Here is a 20,534-nt window from a genome sequence, read left to right as displayed (position 1 = left end):
TTCCCTCTTTTCTAGGGTTCGTTCATGGTTTTAGGGTTTCTCTTTGATCTCTTCCGATTTCTTACCAATCTAGAGCTTCCTTCATCATTCCGCTGCGTCTTCTGTGTCGGAGAAGCTTCGAGGAGATCTGGATCGAGCTTGTGTCGCCTATCGGTCCTCTTCCTCAAGGCCTCTTCCATCAGAGGTTCTATTTGGCCGTGTGATACGGAAAAAGGATGTCGTGTGAATCTCAATGATTTGGTTATGGTGATTAGGTGGTGTGGTAGTGTAGATGAAATAGACCATTGAGTTGTGATGTTAATGTTGTGATGTTATTGTCATGATGTTAATGTTGTGATGATATATGTTTATGATTTAGTTATTCTTGTAGTTAAGATGATTATTGTATATTGTGTAATATGATAATTCTGGTTGCTCACTCTGAAATGTTGTGGTTGTGGTTTCCACCTACGATAATCGTACTTGTACGGGAGTAGATGGTTTGTAGATAAGATCAAACGTGAGTAGTTGACGAGAGTTGGGATGTTATGTTCGGGAGTTTAATATTTATTTTTCTATTATTTAAAAGTTTTCCGATTTGATATCTTTTATGTAAAAGTAATATTCTAGGATTTTTAAACGATGTTTATAGTTATGAATTGATTCCACATTTGAATTGAATGTTATATAGAAAGGTTTTGAATTTTTTTTTACCGTGGCATCCCAAAAATTAGGGTGTTACACTTCTTGACTAATATCTTGAGTAGGGATGACAACCGGTTGAGTCTAGCACGGATAGTGTTTACCTGCAACCCGTTCCGCGAAGTAAAAATTTGACCCGCAACCTACGTGGGTACCCGTTTTGAACATACCCGCCAGTATCTGCAAAACAAATATTTTATACATTTTAAATTAAAATTTAAATAAAATTACAAAAAATATATATAATATAATATAAATTAAATTAAATATAAATTAAAATTTAATTTTAATTAAATTTAACCCAACAAAATATACTTTATTTTTATTTTTAATTAGATTTAATTAAAAGTATATAAGTTAATTTTTTTTATTATTTTTTGCAGGTAATGGATACCTGCGGGTCAGGTAGTATACTACCTGCACCCGACCCATTTAGAAGTAGGTATTAAAATACCCACTACCCGTTACCCACAGATAGTAAATATCTTTGGGTAGTAAGTATCTGCCGCGGATTTTATCTACGAATATCCATACCCGCAGATTTTTTTGTCATCCCTAATCTTAAGCATTGTTTGGGTCTCTGGCCACTCTTAACTAACCCTTTTAATATTTTTTTCCCATACTCCTAACATAATCGAGTATTCTTCTACAAGTCATTCTTGACCTAACCAAACATTTTCTCTACAAGTCACTCCTTACTTAACCAAATATTCTTTCGGCTTCTAGCTTACTTGTTTCAAGTATATTTTTTTTTTCTAATGTCACTTTTGGCTTAGTTAAGCATTATTTCTATAATTCACTTCTAACTAAACCAATTATTCCTTCACATGTTACTTATGACTTATATAAGTATTGTTTGAACAACAACCACTCGTGACTTTTAATCAATTATTCTTTGCCTAACAACCACTCTTGGCTATGATAAAAAGATTATTTGATTAGTCATAAAGTTGCTCGTACGGAATAATGTTGATGTTTACAATAATTGTGCACTCTCACCTAGTTAGCTAATTTGAACATAAATTATGTCTTATAAGAAGCCTTATATAGGCACAAAAAATTAAGCAGCATTTTAACATTATTACAACATAGTCTCTCTGTCTCTTCTCTTCTTAAATTATTTTATACATACTATGAAGAAAGTAGTTGTTGTAAATATGCTTTTTTTGTTGAGTAATTTCATCTTTTCTAAATGTCCTTTCATTTGATAAGCTTGATTATGAAAGGATACAATAAATGTATTTCATGCAATATTAAATGTTCTTTTATGTTATTTTCCAATAATTGAATGTACTTATCTCTTGTAGAGAAATGTGCCATTAATTGAGTTGTCCTAAAATGAAGAGTCTGACCAAGTTGACATTCCTTTCAAAGTTGAAATGTTAACTTTAGGAAGTTGCTTAAGAAAAACAACTTTAGCTTTTAGTCCATAGATCATTTGATGTGACTTGTACTTTAAACAAATCTTCTTACCAAATGAAAGTAACGAAAATTAAATTAACAAACATTCCCTACAAACATAGTATAAACATATATACAATGAGGAGGTTACCATTAATAAAGAATGTGTTGGATTGTGTCATGATACATCATATTTAAGAAAGAGCACGATCACTTTTGAATTTGAATTCTCAAGAGGCATAACAAAAATAAATCAAAGAAGAATGCAAAATAAGACAAGGATTGACATGCCACAATCTAACTTATTGATAAGTTAAGTGAAGATTCATCACAAAGGTTTTATTCTTTGATAAAAATAAGAGTTCTAATCCAAGAGCTAAGAGAATAATCTCTCAAAGAATGCAAATGCGTATAATATGACTCCAAAGTGTCTACATCAGCTTTTGGTACCTCTATATATAGGCACATAAGTTTAATAAAACCTAGAAATCTTAAAATAAAGCCTACCACAGCTTTGGACATGTCTCACTTGCTCTTTAAGGACTTACGAGTAAAAACTTTGATGCATTACACACCGAGCACTATACTTAGGAACGAGTCGGAAACCTACGGGTGAAACATCATTCCCTTCCCCACTGCTTAACACAGGTGAGAAAGTGTAGCATTCAAACCTTATCTTTACCACTACTTCTCACAGGTGAAGAGAAACCCGCTTCCCACTGGCTTACACAGGCGAAAGGTACAACCCCAACTTTAAGAGTTATGGAAAGAAGACATATCAACAAAACTTGTCTCCCAATATCAAATGAGATAGATAAGACAAAATGCAAACTCATCTCCTAGTACCAATTGAAATGGGTGAGACAACAACCAAACTCATCTCCCATCTCTTCCACCGCCTTTTAAAGGTGAACAGATCCATCTCTTCCACCGTCATTTAAAGATGAAGAGATCCACTTTTCTACCCCTTCACAAGAGGAAAGGTGACCACCTTTCTACCCGCTCAAAAAAGGAAAGGCAACACTCGAATCTCAGTCTCTTCCACCGCCCATCATGGAAGAAGAGACACATCACTTCCACCGCGTTTTAAAGACGAAGAGATTCATCTCTTCCATCGCCTTTTAAAGATGAAGAAATCCACCTTTCTACCCCCTCAAAAGAGGAAAACTCACTACCTTTCTACCCCTTCATAAGAGGAAAATTTAATACCTAGATACCTCCTCGAAAGAGGAAAGCTACAACCCTGTATTAACTGAGTATAGCCAGAAAACCATACTTAAAATACACCTACCATCACACCACATGGTTGGTTCAACAACGTGACTCTCTCACTAAGCTAACCAATGATAACAGAAAACCATTACCGCTCTTCTCGTAACCCATCCCCTTCCCCTACCTCACACAGGTGAAAGAGAGACCCTAACTTTAAGGGCATCACCGTCACCACACTGGATCACTTCCTACTCTTCAACAACATGACGTAGGAAGGGATAATCGATTATCATCCCAAATAATCAATTATTTCTGAAACCACACTCAAAACCAACGCGTAGATAATCGATTATAACTAATGATAATTGATTATTGCCGGATTCAAACACATCTTGGACATGATTCAAGCATTCAAAAATACATACATCAATCCTAGATCACGTGGAAACATAGTTAACACATCATACATGCATTCAAGCATCACATACCCATGTAAACATACTGAAACACATATAATAAATCCCTTGAATTATCCAGATCCAATCATTGACATGTTATACCCTTAATAATACGGTACAAAAGAGTCTCCGATAAAAAAAACCAAATGGAGTTTTCAATCAGCCAAACTAACTAAGTATAATGCTTTTAAATGAGAATCAAGAAGATGAAAAATTCTCCAGAACAAAGTTGTTGATGTGAAGTTATTTTCTCCCAAACTGGACCTCTGATTATCGATTCGAACGGTTATAATGAAGAACCATACGTCTGGAACCCCTTGTTCAAAACTCAGTCCGATCTAAAAGTGAACTACTTCACAATGACGAAAACACCAATGCAAGTTTTGTGTTATGCGGGAATAATTTCCTCTTTTCGTTTAGGCTGTTTTCTCCCAAATTAGTCCTCTTGACGATCCGAATGAAATCATACGTCTGGAACCCACTGTCCAAAACCAGTCTGATCCAAGGTGAACGACTTCACAACGACGAAAACACTAGTGCAAGTTTTGCGTTTATGCGTGAATAATTTCTTCTCTTCTTTTCTCTCTCACTTGACTTTTTCCTTTCTTCAAATGACTCTAAAGTGCCCTTCTAATCTAACCCATCTCTAGTAAAACAAATTGAGACATAATGATCCACATTATTTGGTCTATTCTTCACATAGGAAGGGATCCTAATAACCCAACACTTACAACATATATTTGCATGGAAACCCCCAAACATCATAACTTTGTTTTTCCTTAGCATCAAACCCTCTATTGGGATAACCCAACAAACCATACATACATTTGTATAGGAAAACCCAACATAAATATTACATAAACCCTATGCCCATGCATACACCAGCCCATGTATACACAAATCCTTATCCAACAATAACAATATATAATCATAATGATAATCATATAAACATGTATCAATAAGAACTATTAATTCAAAATAACCAAGAACACATATAATATACAATAATAAATGTACAGTATGATATCAAGGCCGAGTAGTTACGATATATTTTATTTATAAAATAATCAAGAATATCTTATTAAAGATATTGATAAGCAGAAGATAAAATAATCAAAGGATAATCAAGAATATCTATTTAAAGATATTTAGCAGCTAACCAGATTTTCAGGTAAGTCTGTTTATATTATATTTTGTTTATATTTTATTCTGTTTATATTTTATTGAACTTATATCAGTTCAAGGTCCATGAGACAAATTATAAATAGAAAGTCAGGGCCACAAACCAGGTAACTTCCAATCACCTTCCAATCATATTCAACTCATATTCTCAAATACTCAAATAGTGAAAACCTTTCACTAAATACTCAATCAAGAGCCGAGGCTCTTCAATACACGCCTGACTTGGGCGTCGGAGTGCCATTGCAGGTACCTCCCCCCTCCGGTCAAAGCTTGAAGATCACCGAACGGTCAAGGGTGAAGGAAAGCGAGCAATCAAGATCTAGGAAAAGCGAGCAATCCGACCAGTCCAAGCGTTAGAAAGCGGGAAAGCCACGTCAGAAAAGGTTAGTGTCTCGGTCCCCAAAAAATCTACCGAAATATTTTGGCGCCCACCGTGGGGCCGAGCGGCAAACCCAAATGGCGACCATAAGGAGCATGGAGGAACAACAAAACACCAGAAAGATGATCAGAAACAAAGACGAAGCGTTCGGTCTCGATATCACTATTTCGAATCAACACCAGAAACTTACTTTTATCAAAGTGAGAACTATACTACGTGAATCATCATCTCTATGAGGCGTCATCAACAAGATAAGTATTTTTGAAATTGATAATAGATATTATAACAACTATTTTATATAATTTTTAAAAATATACATATAATCCATAAAATATTATATATAGATGATATATTAAAAATATATATTATATTACATTATTGTAACCGAAAGATTTGTCATACATTATATGTTATATATAATATAATATGTTACTAATCTTGGTGCGAATCAAAATATATTGTAACCATAACATTCATCGTATATGTTATTTATTGGTTATATAATATAATATATAACTATAAATATAGTTATTAATTTTTGTTACCGAAATATTTTTGGCGTGATTAAAATAATCAGAAAGATATGTGGATATAAATGATCTGCTTTCATTTTACCCATAGATATCACTTTAGATGAAAAGTGGCTATGATACCCTGAGGCGTCTTAGGCTTTAATTATTTATCTGTATTTCGAGATGTATGGCAAGGTACATAGATGCAACAGTAAAATGCTATACCCGCATGCGTAAAGAAGCGTAAACAGAACCCAACCTGGGAATATTAGAATGAGTTAATATGATATGCAATTTCTAAGGTAGTATATAAAATCAAGAAAGCTGCATCATTGTGGAGATTGTCTTCCATAATATATACGCATCAAGATGCATTTAAAGATTACCACATACTATATTATTATATATGCATTTAAATGCAGGTTTGAATTCAAAAACAGATCACAAGGCTATAAAGCAGTTACTTTCTGACCATGAAACATCCTAATATGGATTCCTCAAACATTCAACCAAAAAGATTGAACGGTTTCGCCTATATTTTTTATATTATATATCTTACAGGTCACAAGACTATAAATCAAACACAGTCCTCAATGGACTATAAATCAAAAATAGTCCCCCAGAAAAGAATCTGAAGTTAAAGACCGAGCGGTAAATCCCCCTCGGCTGAGAGATAAATCCCTCTCGTTGATGCTGAAGACCGAGAGGTAAATCCCTTTCGTCAAAAGTTTATGTTGAAGGCCGAAGAGGTAAATCCCTCTCGCCCGAGAGGTAAATCCCTCTCGTTGAAGAAAAAACCGAGAAGTAAATCCCTCTCGTCAACTAGAAAGTTGAAAAGAAAGACCGAGTGGTAAATCCCTCTCAGCCGAGAGGTAAATCCCTCTCGTTGAAGAAAAATCGAGAGGTAAAATCCCTCTCGTCAACTAGAAAGTTGAAAACAAAGACTGAGCGGTAAATCCCTCTCGGCCGAGAGGTAAATCCCTCTCGGTCGAGAGGTAAATCCCTCTCGTTGAAGGAAAAACTGGGAGGTAAATCCCTCTCGTCAACTAGAAAGTTGAAAACAAAAATCAAGCGTACTCAATACAACGACATGAAAAGCAAAGCTCCTTAATACAACGACATGAAAAGCAAAGCTCCTCAATACAACGAGAAAAGCCTCCTTCAAACTCATAAGTCCTATAGTTAACCTCGACTAAAACCGAGCGATTAACTCGAACTTTGGGGGGCATAATGTACAATATGATATCAAGGCCGAGCAGTTACGATATATTTTATTTATAAAATAATCAAGAATATCTTATTAAAGATATTGATAAGCAAAAGATAAAATAATCAAAGGATAATCAAGAATATCTATTTAAAGATATTTAGCAGCTAACCAAATTTTCAGGTAGGTCTCTTTATATTATATTCTGTTTATATTTTATTGGACTTATATCAGTTCAAGGTCCATGAGACAAATTATGAATAGAAAGCCAGGGCCACAAACCAGGTAACTTCCAATCACCTTTGAATCACCTTCCAATCATATTCAACTCATATTCTCAAATACTCAAATAGTGAAAACCCTTCACTAAATATTCAATCAAGAGCCGAGGCTCTTCAATACACGCCTGACTTGGGCGTCGGAGTACCTTTTGCAGGTACCTTCCCCTCTCCACCGGGAATTCGGACAAGAGGTCAAAGCTTGAAGATCACCGAACGGTCAAGGGTGAAGGGAAGCGAGCGGTCAAGATCCAGGAAAAGCGAGCAATCCGACTAGTCCAAGTGTCAGAAAGCAGAAAAGCCACGTCAGAAAAGGTTAGTGTCTCGGTCCCCAAAAATTCTACCGAAACAATAAACAAACAAGGATAAATTTTTGAAATTCTACTGAATTGTGGTGAAATGAGAAATACATACGTTGAGTGGAAATGAAAAACGAAGTGTTTTAAACTCATTTATATTTCAGAAAACATTTTTTCATTCTTCATTTTACAATCGGAATAGATAAAATACACTTTTTTTTGTAATTTTTTTAATACTCTTTTTTTTTTCATACACCAACACTTTCATAATATTTTCCATAAAAATATTCTTTCTTTTAATCTCTAGTGAAAACGAGACATATTTAACTATGTGCCCATTCATTACATTCTTATTTTGTTCTTTTTAATAAAACTAAGCTCTCATATGTTGAGAAGTTGTTCTGACGCATGTGCGCACGCATACCAGTAAAAGGATAAAAGAACAAGTGAAATCTTGGCGGCTCCCATGTAAACGGAAGAACATAAATCCCGATTCCCAAGACAGCGCCTCCGCAATTCAAACGGAATTCTCACCGGAAAACAAGTGCCGGCCACCATGACAGGTACTCCCTTCTTCAATTTCGATTACCGCGTACCAAGTGAAGTTTTACTCACCACCGAAATTCACTTTCCGAAGAACTCGCATTTGGGGTTTTTTTTTTTTTTTTTATTAATATGTAGTTTTTGTAAAGTTTGATTGTTTATTGCGTTCTTTTTTTATATTTATATTGTATTCTTTTTATGCTCCTTTGAGTTTGAGTGTTCCCTCTTAGTCTGAACTGAAAGCAGTTTTTCTCTCTCTCTTCTGGGTGCAGTATTTCTGGTGTTGATACAAATTGCTGTATTTTCTATAATATTTTCTCTTTATTATTATTACTGTTGTTTGTGTGGATTTATTATAATTATTGTATGATTTAGGGACATCATGTTACATGTATCAATGATGTCAGTCAATTTCCATTTCCTCATAATATTTAGGAGTTTTAACAACTTTTTCTTGTAAATTCTCGGGATTTCAAGCCCCATTTAGCTGTGTTTTGTTCTGTACGTGTAAAACACCAGATTTACTACATGTGTAGTTAAAGATTAAATTTCTTAAATGGTGCTGTTTTTTAAAGCTATTTTTCAACTACTTTTATGTTATAGGAAAGTTCAGATCAGGGGAGAGTTTAATTCCATGTAAGGTTGAAGAAGACCACCAACCTCAGCGAGGATTTATGGCCGGTATAAATGTCCGTTATCAACCAGTTGTTCTCGAAGCGAACCAAAGACCTGGGCTTGCGAGAGCAGAAGGCCTACAAGGTGAGTTAACTACCTGCTGGGCAGTCAAAACCTGTTTCGGAAGCTGGAAAAATAAAAGTGATTATTTACTAAGATGTCAAACTTGATTGATTACATTGTTGGTCTCGAACCTATTTGTTAGAAGAGTTGAAATTTGCAATAGTTGGGTATGTGCTCTGCTAATATGTTCCCTAATGTGATCAAATTTTCAACTAAAGAGACAAATTGTTATAAAGAATTTGAAAGCTCCTTTTCAATTTAATGTGCTGTGGTTTTGTGACTTGGAGCTTCACTTAGGTTAATTTATGAAGGTAACACTGGTTTCATACTTTACTGTGGCATAGCTTTTGATTGTTTCATGTTGTCAAGCAGGTGAAATGTGTTGTTATCATACTCCTGCTGAGTATGATACCTAGTAAAAAATTATCAACATAAAATCCTGAAGAAAACAGTAAAATCCTGTATTATGTGGATTTTCAGGGATGCATTCTATGGTATACCAGACTCGTTGTTCTAGTGACAAGGAGAAACCAAAGTACATGGTTTGGACAAACGAAATGGACAAGTGCCTCACTGAGGTACTTGCTGAGCAAGTGAAAAAGGGGAACAAAATGGATAACATGTTGAAGCCAGCAGCATTTTCAGGTGCACTGAAAACACTGAACGAAAAGTATGGTATGTATGTGACCAAAGGACAAATAAAAAATCGACTGAAGACATTGAGGAAACAGTTTGGGGTTTTAAAGGAACTCCTTGCTCAAAGGGGTTTTATGTGGGATGACACAAAAAAGATGGTTGTTGCTGATAACTCTGTTTGGAATGACTACATCAAGGTAATTTTGTTACATGTATTATAGTATGCATTCATAAGTTTGCAGTTTTATGTTGATTGTCGATATGCTTATGTTACCTGCAGATGCACCCTGATGCAAGGATTTTTCAGGCAAAATCTATAGAAAACTATGACCAATTATGTATTATCCTTGGAAATGAACAAGTAATTGCAAGCCTTTCAGATAATGTTACAGACACAGATGTAAACTTTGGTGATGATAAGAGGGACCCAGATCTTGCCATTGTATCTGAAGTACATCATGATGGAAACCAGACCAAAAGCCTCAGGTGGACAGTTGAAATGGACCATTGGCTTGGAAAGATTCTTGTTGATCAAGTGAAGAAAGGCCTTAAGGTAGATAAAGTTTTGCTGACAGAAGCATATGAAGCGGCCGTTTCAGTAGTAAATGCAAAATTTGGGCTTCATCTGGCAAAATTCAACATTAAAAATCGTCTTAAAACTTGGAAGAAACAGTATGAGCAGTTAATGGAAATTCTGTCTCATACTGGATTTAAGTGGGATAAAAGAAAGAAAATGATCATTGCCAATGATTCTACATGGAATGACTACATCCGGGTATGTTGTCTCCTTTGGAACTGTTAGATAGCAATCACTATCTCCCCCCCGATCCCCATGTTGAGTAAACCTTTTAGATATTGCAAAGATGATTTGTTTTTTATTTTTTAATAAATTCTTTCCAAAACCTATCAACCATTGTCTTTATAGATAACATGTGGAAACACAGGCACAACAGCTGCTGTTTGTCCACATTTTTTTTTCCGGAAATAATTGTTTTTGGAATACAATTAAATTTTTTGATGTAACTATTATTACAATGAAAAATAATTGCCAAAACATAAAACAAAGTAAAAATTGCAATAATATATATATATATATATATATATATATATATATATATATATATATATATATATATATATATATATAAAGATATAAATTTTTTTTATTTTTATTAGTTATTATAATTAAACAATAGAAACACTTTCAATCTTTTATCAGGACTGTTTATTATGGGTAGTTTCTTCTAAATAATGGAAACTACAAAGTTTGTTAGAAGATAGGGATAGGAAAGGTAAAAGACGTAAAACAATGTGTACACAAAAAAATAGCTACAGAAACCAATCTTCACTATTAATTATTATAGATTAATTGTGTGTGGGTAACATCTGGGGTGCATGAGTAGCTTTGTAAACCCATTTTTTGTTAATTGTTAAGAAAACATCTTTATACCATGAAATAGTTGTACTTTCTGATAGCTGCTTATTTTTAGAAGGTCTTTAGTAACTTTTTTTATAAACTAATGTTAGGCATCACTATGTACCTTGATATTTGTTAGAAAAGATGTGCTTTGTTTCTCATGCCAAGAGGAGGGTGAATTGGTGTTTTATAAAATTGATTGCTTTTGAAATCTTTTTCGCAAAACTATACGTCTCTAAAAATTTCCTTGAATCGCTAGTAAAAAATGTATGCAATGTAACAGTATGGTATTCGAATGCAGATAAAGTATAATCGATTTAATGCAGAGAGATAGGGAGAAGAAAATTCAAATTCTGAGGTTTATAGACCGAACGGTAGCAGGAAGGAAGGAGAGTAGAGGTCGAGTGGTATAAATAAACTAATACCGAACGGAAGATGGAAGGGAGGAGGGGATCAAAGGCTGGACGATATATATATGCTAGTACCGAACGGTATTTAGTAGAAGCAGATTGGGTTAGCAAAAAGGATAGGGCACGGGAAGGAGACACTATAAATAGTCTTCCTGTAACTCTATTCAATTAGGTTATTTCATTTTGAGTATAGACTGGACATGTTTGCCAGTGGAGGAAGGTAGACTTCCTTGGGGGAGAGTATACTTGTAATTTTTGATACTTTACTGAATCAATAATACATACATACATACTTTTCCATTCTGTTATTCGAGTGTTGCAGTGAGAATAGAGTATAGATTAGATTATTTGCATAAAGTAACCTAATACGAACTTATTTATTTGGTGTAGTTTGAAAACTTATATAATAGTCATGCACTGTTTGATAGGACCCTGAGAGTCTATAGGAGGAGAAAGAGAGTATAAACTGTTAGTTAATACTGTCGTACGGAAGGTTGCATTTGTTGTTCTGTTGAAAGGGTAGTTATTAGTTGTAAGGGTCAGGGCAAACTATATAAGGGCTGCAATGACCCAGGGGAGGGGTAAGCTATCTTGAATCTTTCAATTGTATAGACAGGACCTTTCATATCCTGTGGAGGAGGGAATTATTCCCTACTTGGAGGCTAGAACGTTTGTGAATACTATATTGAAGAAATATACGATTCTTTTTTCTTCTTTCTGGTTTTACTGGTATTCGTTGCACTGTGTTCGATAGTTCTTGGTTTGTTTTAACCCAAGAATCTATCACTGTTAAATGTAGTCATTTTAGTGTTGTTGATTTGTTTTTGTGCTATACTTTTTCATATGAAGTAGACTCTTACGAGTCTACTAGTAGAATCTACAAAGCTGCCGTGAGTTTGGTTTGACTTTTGAGTTTGATAACCATGGTGTATAGTCCTGCTCTACACCAATGTATATTTATTTTCACAACATTCATTCTTTATTTTTTGTGTATTCAGATATATATTTAGATAGTGTATTTTATATCAGGATTTGGTTTAAGAATTACATATGTATAATTATTATTTATTTTAACCTGAGATTATAATGCTTAAGAATTATTAAGTATTTTGATGTTGATGACGTCATGATACTCATTCTTCCTATAATGCCAGATGCATCTTGATGCAAGGACTTTCCGCGGTAGAGTTTTTGAGAACTATGATCAATTCTGCATTATCTTTGGCAATGAACCTTTGCATTGGGATGAATCTGAGCCTTGTGATGCAGTTAACTATGATATCAATGTTAGAGATCCAGGAAGGCAAGTGCGGTGGACAAGTGACATGGACAGTTGTTTATGTGCAATCCTTGTGCAGCAAATAAAAAAAGGCAACAGAAGCGAATTTGACTACAAATGGAGGCCTGCTGCATTTGAAGCATCTGTCCTGGCTATTAATGAAAAGTTTAAGCTGTATTTGACGAAAGATCATGTGAAAAATCGTCTAAAAACATGGAAAAGACAGTATGATATTCTGAAGAAACTTATGAACCACAGCGGATTTGAATGGGATGAAAAGCGAAAAATGGTCATTGCAAATGATTCTGTATGGAATGAATATGTTAAGGTACCTATAAGCCTACTTTTAGTTTCTGTATGACATTTTTTACTGCATAAGGATATTTTTTATCCAACTTGTAACAATTGTACCTTTTTGGACCAGAATAACCCTGATGCTCGGTTCCTTAAAGGACGAGTTATCAGAAACTACAATGAATTGTGCATAATTATAGGTCATTGTGATCCACATGATAGTCCCATGAGTGGTGCTTGTGCTACTATGGGTATGACTACAGACAATGGTGTTATGGAGGTTCAAGAGACAAACTGCCGTAGAACCAACTATGCAAAAGAAAAAGGAAATAGTGTGACATGGACAGATGAGATGGATCATTACTTGACAGAGTTGCTAGTCGATCAAGTATTGTTGGGAAACAAGCTAGAGAAAAATTTCAAGACCTCAGCATATATGGCTGTTGTAACTGCTCTAAATGAGAGATTTGGCCTAAATATAACCAAAGAAAACATTATAAGCCGATTGAACATATGGAAAAAACAGTATGGCCTTTTGAAAGAAATGCTCTCTCAAGGGAGTTTTGGGTGGGATGAGGAATGTAAGATGATTGTTGCAACCGACTTAGAATGGAATGAATACATTAAGGTATATTCATATTTGCTTAGTATTAAATTAGTGTCGAAGTTTTTTTTTTTTTATTATTATATTTATTTGCTATTGCAATACTTAAGCTCCTAATTGGTTATCAAGTTTAGGCCAATAAATCCAGTGATATGGTGATAATCATCAATTGTTACCCCACCTAGTCACTTGAAGCTGTTTAAACTAAACCACAGACCCATCATAATACTAACTAACAAAATACATCAACATTGCCTACGTGCATGTATTGTTTGCTGGCATGATTAGTGGTTGGTTTCATTTGCTAGCAACTACAACCACAACCTCAACTGCATATTTCACAACTTTATCCCGTTGCACTGCTGAACAATGTTTTTCTGATTCATGTTTGGCCTGTGGTTATTCAGAAACATCCGGATGCTAGGCATTTGAGAGACCAGCGCATAGCGAACTACCATGAATTATGTATGATTGTTGGTAATGAGCAAGGAATTGGAAATTGGTCCGAAAACTCTGAGAGGTTTGATGTAAATATTACACCTAACTATGAAGAGCATGCAGAAACTCCAGCACTTGTGTTGCCTAATGCAGAGCTGAGCCATGATGATGATGCAAGTGATGAAGTGCAGGGGTCATCTGAGCAAACAAGGGCGAGACCTTCATCATCACAATCACATTCGGAGCAACCGTCAAAACGAAGGCGCACTTGTGATGTTTTGCTACAAATGATGAGTGTTATGGCCGCAGATATAAGTCGGATAGCTGATGCATTAACTGAAACTAACAACAGAGTGTGCTTAGAGGAAGTGGTAGAAAAGGTACAAAATATGCCTGACTTTGACGATGATCTCATCATCGAAGCTTGTGAGTATTTATGTTTTGATGAGAAGAGGGCATTCATGTTTTTGAAATTAGAAGACAGATTAAGGAAAAAGTGGTTACTGAAACGATTGCGAGGTCAATAAGATAGTTTCACAGATTTTATTTTATTTTACTTTTTTGTATGTAGGTTGTTAAAAGAAAATAGTTGCTTGAAGATGTTTTTATGAATTTCTTCTTGGCATGTACTTACTCTAGGTACACCCTAGTTTAGGTTGTTACTTTGTTATAAGAAAACTAACGTTAAGGGGGAAGTGGGAAAAAGTTATGGAATGACAAGGTGCTTCAACTTTCCTTCTTCTGATGTTTGTTTATTGCCTTGTACTTTCCTGGGCAATAACTTATCATTGTTATAACCATGGGGTCTGATTTTGTGTTGAGTAAATTTCTCTTATACTGCTTTGCACTTGCCCTATGATGAATGTGAAAATATCAATGCAAAATTTTCATCGAGAGAAAGTTTAATTCTTAAACAGGCCACCAAGTTTGTTTTTGAATGAATTTTGCACAAAAACCAGTTTGAGGCACAGAAGGAGGTGCATACTTAGCTCATTTCATGTAAGGTTTAGTCCCATTTTACGCACGACTTCAATGTAGAAAAAAGTTGTTAAGTTAAAATCATTTTAAAATTAAAACTTTAAAAATAGTTAGATTGAGAGTTAGGTGAAAAATTATAATTGATAATTAAGGTATACATGTTTTTTTACTTGATATATATAGTAGTCCAAATATTACAATTTAATTGTTACTTGACTTACCTTGTCTATACCATAAAGTAATAAATAATGATATTCCTTATATTAAAGTAAATGAATGATGCCTACACATAGGTTAAAGTTAATATGGATGATGCAACTAGAGGTAGGTAGCTTAGGACATTATGCTAGTAGTGATGGTTGAAATATGGTTCTTCCTTAATTTGTCAAGTCTTTAATAATTCTTCTATTGTGGTCCAACTTCTCAAAATTCGATGAAATAAGAAAACTTGTATTATTATTGATTTAAAGTTTCTTATATTTTTGGGAAGATAATAAATATGTTGACCTTATGGTTATGAATTGATAGTAAATTTAACTTTATTTACATTATTTACTCACGCTAATGAACATCAAATTATTTATTAATTATTTTAATATTCTAAAATTTTGATTTGTTAGCATTTTGAATTTTTTTTTTCAGAATTTTAATCTGATCTTCTATGCTTTTTCTTTTCTTTTATGAAAATTCATTTGATGACAAATAATTATCGAAGTTCTAGAATAGCAATTTAGTTTAGATACTAAAACTTCATAATTATACCTCACATAATATATATATATATATATATATATATATATATATTTCTTTTTTTACAATTTCAAATGTAACTAATGCCGTTTTTTTAACCGATAGTGTTACTTATTTTTTAAAATATCAAATTAATGTCATTTTTCTCAACAGATATATTAAACTCATACTAATATTCGAGTTAAAATAGTCAGCATTAATATTCCCAAAACGGAAAGACAAATTAGTGATTCAATAAAAGAAGTAAAATAAAATCTAAATAAAAAAATTAAATTGCTAATTTAATATAAGAAGAATGATATATACACTAATTAACATTCTATTAGTAATTTTTTGTCTCTGTCTCTTTCCATTTATGTTTTGCATTCTGAGTTTATATATATATATATATATATATATATATATATATATATATATATATATATATTTCTCTTTATCTTTATCTCGTTGGTCTCTATTAGGGTGATATGATAGTTGTTCAATAATCATCTTCGTTTAATAATAGAGATTTTCTCTAACAAGAGAGCAAAGATTGTATGACGCAGAAGCTGATGCAGATGACAGAGTGAGACATAACATTGTTGCATGACATTGTTCCATGTTCTTTGCCTTGTTGGTTGATCACTGAGGCCAACATCAAAAGTAGCATTGTTCCATGATATTCCGTTGTCGTGTTGTTCTCAACACACACCATCTTCAATTCAAACCCAAACTCAAACTCCCCTCATTAACAACACTCACCAAAACCACCCATTTTTCTTCACTCGTTTCCACTTCTCTTCAAAGTTTCAACCACACAAACCTTCTCCAACTCTGCACCCTTTGCCTCACCCTTTCCCAAATCAAGCAAGCCCACGCCTTTGCCGTCTTCCATGGCTTCCTTCCTCGCTGTGTCTCCCTATGTGCCTCTCTCATTCTCCGATATGCCTCCTTTGGGCACCCCACATCCTCCCATATTCTCTTCCAACACAGTGTTGTGTATTCCCGTAGTGCTTTCTTGTGGAACACCATTATCCGTGCCAATTCTATTGCTGGTTTCTTTGATGAATTCAGCAACTATAACACCATGGTTCGTGCTGGTGTTAAGCCTGATGAGTGCACCTACCCTTTTGTTCTGAAGGTGTGTTCTGATTTTGTGGAGGTTCATAAGGGTAGGGAGGTTCATGGGGTTGTGTTTAAGCTTGGATTTGATGGGGATGTCTTTGTAGGGAATACCCTTTCGGCCTTTTACGGGAATTGTGGGCTTCTTGACGATGCAACAAAAGTGTTTGATGAAATGCCGGAAAGAGATAAGGTGTCGTGGAATACTGTTATTGGTTTGTGTTCTCTTTATGGGTTTTACAAGAAGGCACTAAGGTTTTTTAAGGAGATGGTTGTGGCCGTCCCACGGATTCAACCGGATTTGGTTACCGTTGTGAGTGTGTTGCCAGTGTGTGCGGAAACTGAGGATGAGGTGATGGCGACAAACTTGCACTGTTATGCATTGAAGGTTGGCTTGTTGGGCAATGTAAAGGTTGGAAATGCGTTGGTTGATGTATACGGGAAGTGTGGAAATGAGAAGGCTTCCAGAAAAGTTTTTGATGAAATTGATGAGAGGAATGTGATTTCCTGGAATGCTATCATTACTAGTTTTTCTTTTAGAGGGAAATATATGGATGCTTTCGATGTATTTAGGTTGATGATTGGGGCAGGTGTGACACCGAACTCTGTCACCATTTCTAGTATGCTACCTGTATTAGGAGGATTAGGACTTTTCAAGTTGGGAATGGAAGTTCATGGGTTTTGTTTAAGGTTGAATATTGAGTCTGATGTTTTTATTGCTAATGCGTTGATAGATTTGTACGCAAAATCAGGATCTCCAAGAATAGCATCTACTATATTCAATAAAATGGGAGGAAGAAACATTGTATCTTGGAATGTTATGATTGCCAATTTTTCTCAGAACAAGCTTGAGTATGAAGCTGTAGAATTAGTGAGGAAAATGCAAGCTGAGGGAGAAATCCTCAACAATGTAACCTTCACAAATGCTCTTCCAGCCTGTGCGAGACTTGGTTTCCTGAATGTCGGAAAAGAAATTCATGCCAAGATTATTCGGGTTGGATCTTCCCTCGATTTGTTTGTCTCTAATGCTCTGTCAGATATGTATTCAAAATGTGGATGCTTAAACCTTGCTCAAAATGTCTTCAATATTTCTGTCAGGGACGAAGTTTCCTACAACATACTAATTATAGGCTATTCTCGAACAAATGACTGTTCAGAGTCTTTAAGTTTGTTTTCAGAAATGATACTCTTGGGCATGGCTCCTGATATTGTTTCTTTCATGGGTGTAATATCAGCTTGCGCAAATCTAGCTTCCGTAAGACAAGGCAAAGAGATCCATGGTCTGCTGGTGAGAAAGCTTTTTCACTCTCATCTTTTTGCGGCGAATTCGCTCTTGGATTTGTATACCAGGTGTGGACGAATAGATCTGGCTACAAAGGTCTTTGACACTATTGAAAACAAGGATGTGGCCTCTTGGAATACTATGATTTTGGGGTATGGTATGAGGGGTGAGTTGGACACTGCAATGAACCTTTTTGAAGCAATGAAGGAAGATGGTGTGGAATATGATTCAGTTTCATTCATTGCTGTTTTGACTGTGTGTAGCCATGGAGGGATGATTGAGAAGGGGAGACAATACTTTAAGATGATGAGTGATCTTAATATTGAACCAATGCATACACATTATGCATGTATGGTTGATCTCCTAGGTAGGGCTGGTCTAATGCAAGAAGCTTTGGACCTTATCAGAGGCCTTTCTATTGTACCAGATACTAATATATGGGGTGCACTTCTTGGAGCATGTAGGATACATGGGAACATAGAATTGGGGCACTTGGCAGCTGAACATTTGTTTAAATTAAAGCCTCAGCACTGTGGATACTATATTCTCCTTTCAAATATGTATGCAGAAGCTGAAAGATGGGAGGAGGCAAACAAGGTTAGGGAGTTGATGAGGTCAAGGGGAGCTAAGAAAAATCCTGGTTGCAGTTGGGTTCAAATTGGAGATCAGGTGCATGCATTTCTTGTTGGTGAGAAAATTGACAGCTTGGATAATGACTTTTGGATGTCAGATTGTTAATTTTTGTATATAATATTAGTTTACCTACAAATTTGAATCCGCACGATATAATCGTTAGGTAAATCATAATTTTTATGTAATGAGAGTAATATATTTGATGATTATACGGTGAATCTAGGAAATTGTTGAAGTTGCAAGACAGTAATCTTGGAGGCATTTTCTGGTTGCGTATTGATCATTTTGTCCTTTTATGAACCTCATGAATAATTTCAATGGAATTTTCTCTACCCGTTTGTAAATGGGAGAGGGACAAATATCATATTGGCCTCCACAAATATGCATTTACTAAATGTTCTTCTACTATTGTACTAGTAAAGTATCCTTGCGTAGGCATGCTGAACAGTGTTTCTTGAAATCTTTTCGCAAAAGAGTTTAATAACTTGTAAAGAGAATGTATAAAGATTTAAGATGTTTAGTATCTTTATCTTTTTCTCTTCAAGCTTTCTTCTATATATAGCCTCCCTTGAAAGATGATCATTAGACAAAAAAGTTGACTTTAGGACAATAAGTAGCCTTTAGGTAGGAAGTCAGACTTTGGTATACTTTGTAAGGGTTAAAGCTTTTTCTCATAGCCTTAAGCAAAACTTGAACTTGTACCAAAGTCAGACTTTGGTATACTTTGTAGAGGTCAATGCTTTTTTTCATAGCCTTAAGAAAAACTTAAGCTTGTACGATGTGACATAGCAGATGGCTTCAAGGAAAACATTCTTAGAATGTTCTTCTCTCACAACGTCTTTTTTTTTCGCTACAGTGATTCTGATAATATCTTTCTGCTTTATTGATATGCCCGAATATCAAAAAACAAAGTATACAAGCATCAAAGTACTTTATAGTACATGCATTAAATGTTTTGAACGTTGATAAGCATTAATGAAGTACACAAGAAAACATAAGAGTGAAAGGGAGGGAGGGAGGTGAATAATGTTTTCAAAATATTTTCACAAAGCATCATCTAATGGTTCGTAATAATAGTATGTAGAAGTGAACTATGTTTAGACGATGTATATGTAAGATCAACAAATATAAACTCTTAGGCTTTGTTCACTTGAATGAATTTGGGAGAGAGTGATTGAATGAATTTGAGAGGTTTTGAAAGTAAATTTTTTGTTGTTTATTTGAGTGGATTTGGAAGTAAAGTTTGTGAGAATTAGTGTAGGATTTGATTGATGTGACAAATTAAAAAAATTTACTTTCAAATCCACTCTCACTTACCTCCAAATCCACTCAAATAAACAATAACAAAATTCCCCCCCCCCCCTCTTGGTGTGAGAAACTAAGCCATACTATTTTTAACAACTACTTGAGTTCAACACCTTGTACCTAGTAGGAGAACTTGGGGTAAAGCAAGAATGAAAGTAAAATCAAATTAAGTCATATATGTACTATCACCTCTTTTATTTAACAGCAAACTTAGGATGATGAACTAAGGTGAATTTTATTCGACACTAGAACTAATGCCTTAAAGTGAATTCAAGGCAGTTAGTACTTACAATTGAGTCACTTGCCAAATATAGCCTTGTGTGATCCAATTTTCCCTTGTACATATATTTTAACATGTTTTGACCTTTTATTTAGAGTTGCAAGGTGAATTAGGTTGTGTTATAGGACATTGTTGAGTTGAAGTGTGGGAAAGCTCAAGTGAGAAAGGCATATGTGATTGACTTGGTTATCAAAACAGTTTGTCAATTAGTGAAAAAGAGAGAAAAACTAGAAAACA

At 34.7% G+C, this 20,534-nt stretch overlaps 2 protein-coding genes across 4 annotated transcripts; both read left to right on the top strand.

Moving 5' to 3' along the window:
• Window positions 1-7,982: 7,982 nt before the first annotated feature.
• On the top strand, window positions 7,983-14,794 carry LOC106769245. Of its 3 annotated transcripts, none has more exons than XM_014654778.2 (7): window positions 7,983-8,172; window positions 8,766-8,911; window positions 9,371-9,723; window positions 9,807-10,301; window positions 12,508-12,960; window positions 13,057-13,554; window positions 13,938-14,794. In XM_014654778.2, the coding sequence occupies exons 2-7, from the start codon at window positions 8,827-8,829 to the stop codon at window positions 14,493-14,495; spliced, it is 2,442 nt and encodes an 813-aa protein (XP_014510264.1). In that variant the 5' UTR covers window positions 7,983-8,172; window positions 8,766-8,826; the 3' UTR covers window positions 14,496-14,794. The 3 variants fall into 3 exon arrangements, with proteins under 3 accessions (XP_014510264.1, XP_014510263.1, XP_022640215.1); XM_014654777.2 differs by having other exon boundaries at window positions 8,756-8,911; XM_022784494.1 differs by lacking the exon at window positions 13,057-13,554 and having other exon boundaries at window positions 8,756-8,911.
• A 1,557-nt stretch (window positions 14,795-16,351) lies between these two features.
• Window positions 16,352-18,817, top strand: LOC106765896 (putative pentatricopeptide repeat-containing protein At1g69350, mitochondrial). The gene has a single exon (XM_014650666.1). It carries the CDS (start codon window positions 16,352-16,354, stop codon window positions 18,815-18,817), a length of 2,466 nt encoding a protein of 821 aa, XP_014506152.1.
• Window positions 18,818-20,534: the final 1,717 nt, after the last annotated feature.

This window comes from Vigna radiata, chromosome 7 (assembly GCF_000741045.1).
Source record: "Vigna radiata var. radiata cultivar VC1973A chromosome 7, Vradiata_ver6, whole genome shotgun sequence".
Classification (NCBI taxonomy): domain Eukaryota; kingdom Viridiplantae; phylum Streptophyta; class Magnoliopsida; order Fabales; family Fabaceae; genus Vigna; species Vigna radiata.
Note: the sequence above shows the minus strand (reverse complement) of the source record. Positions and strands in the feature narration are given on the sequence as shown.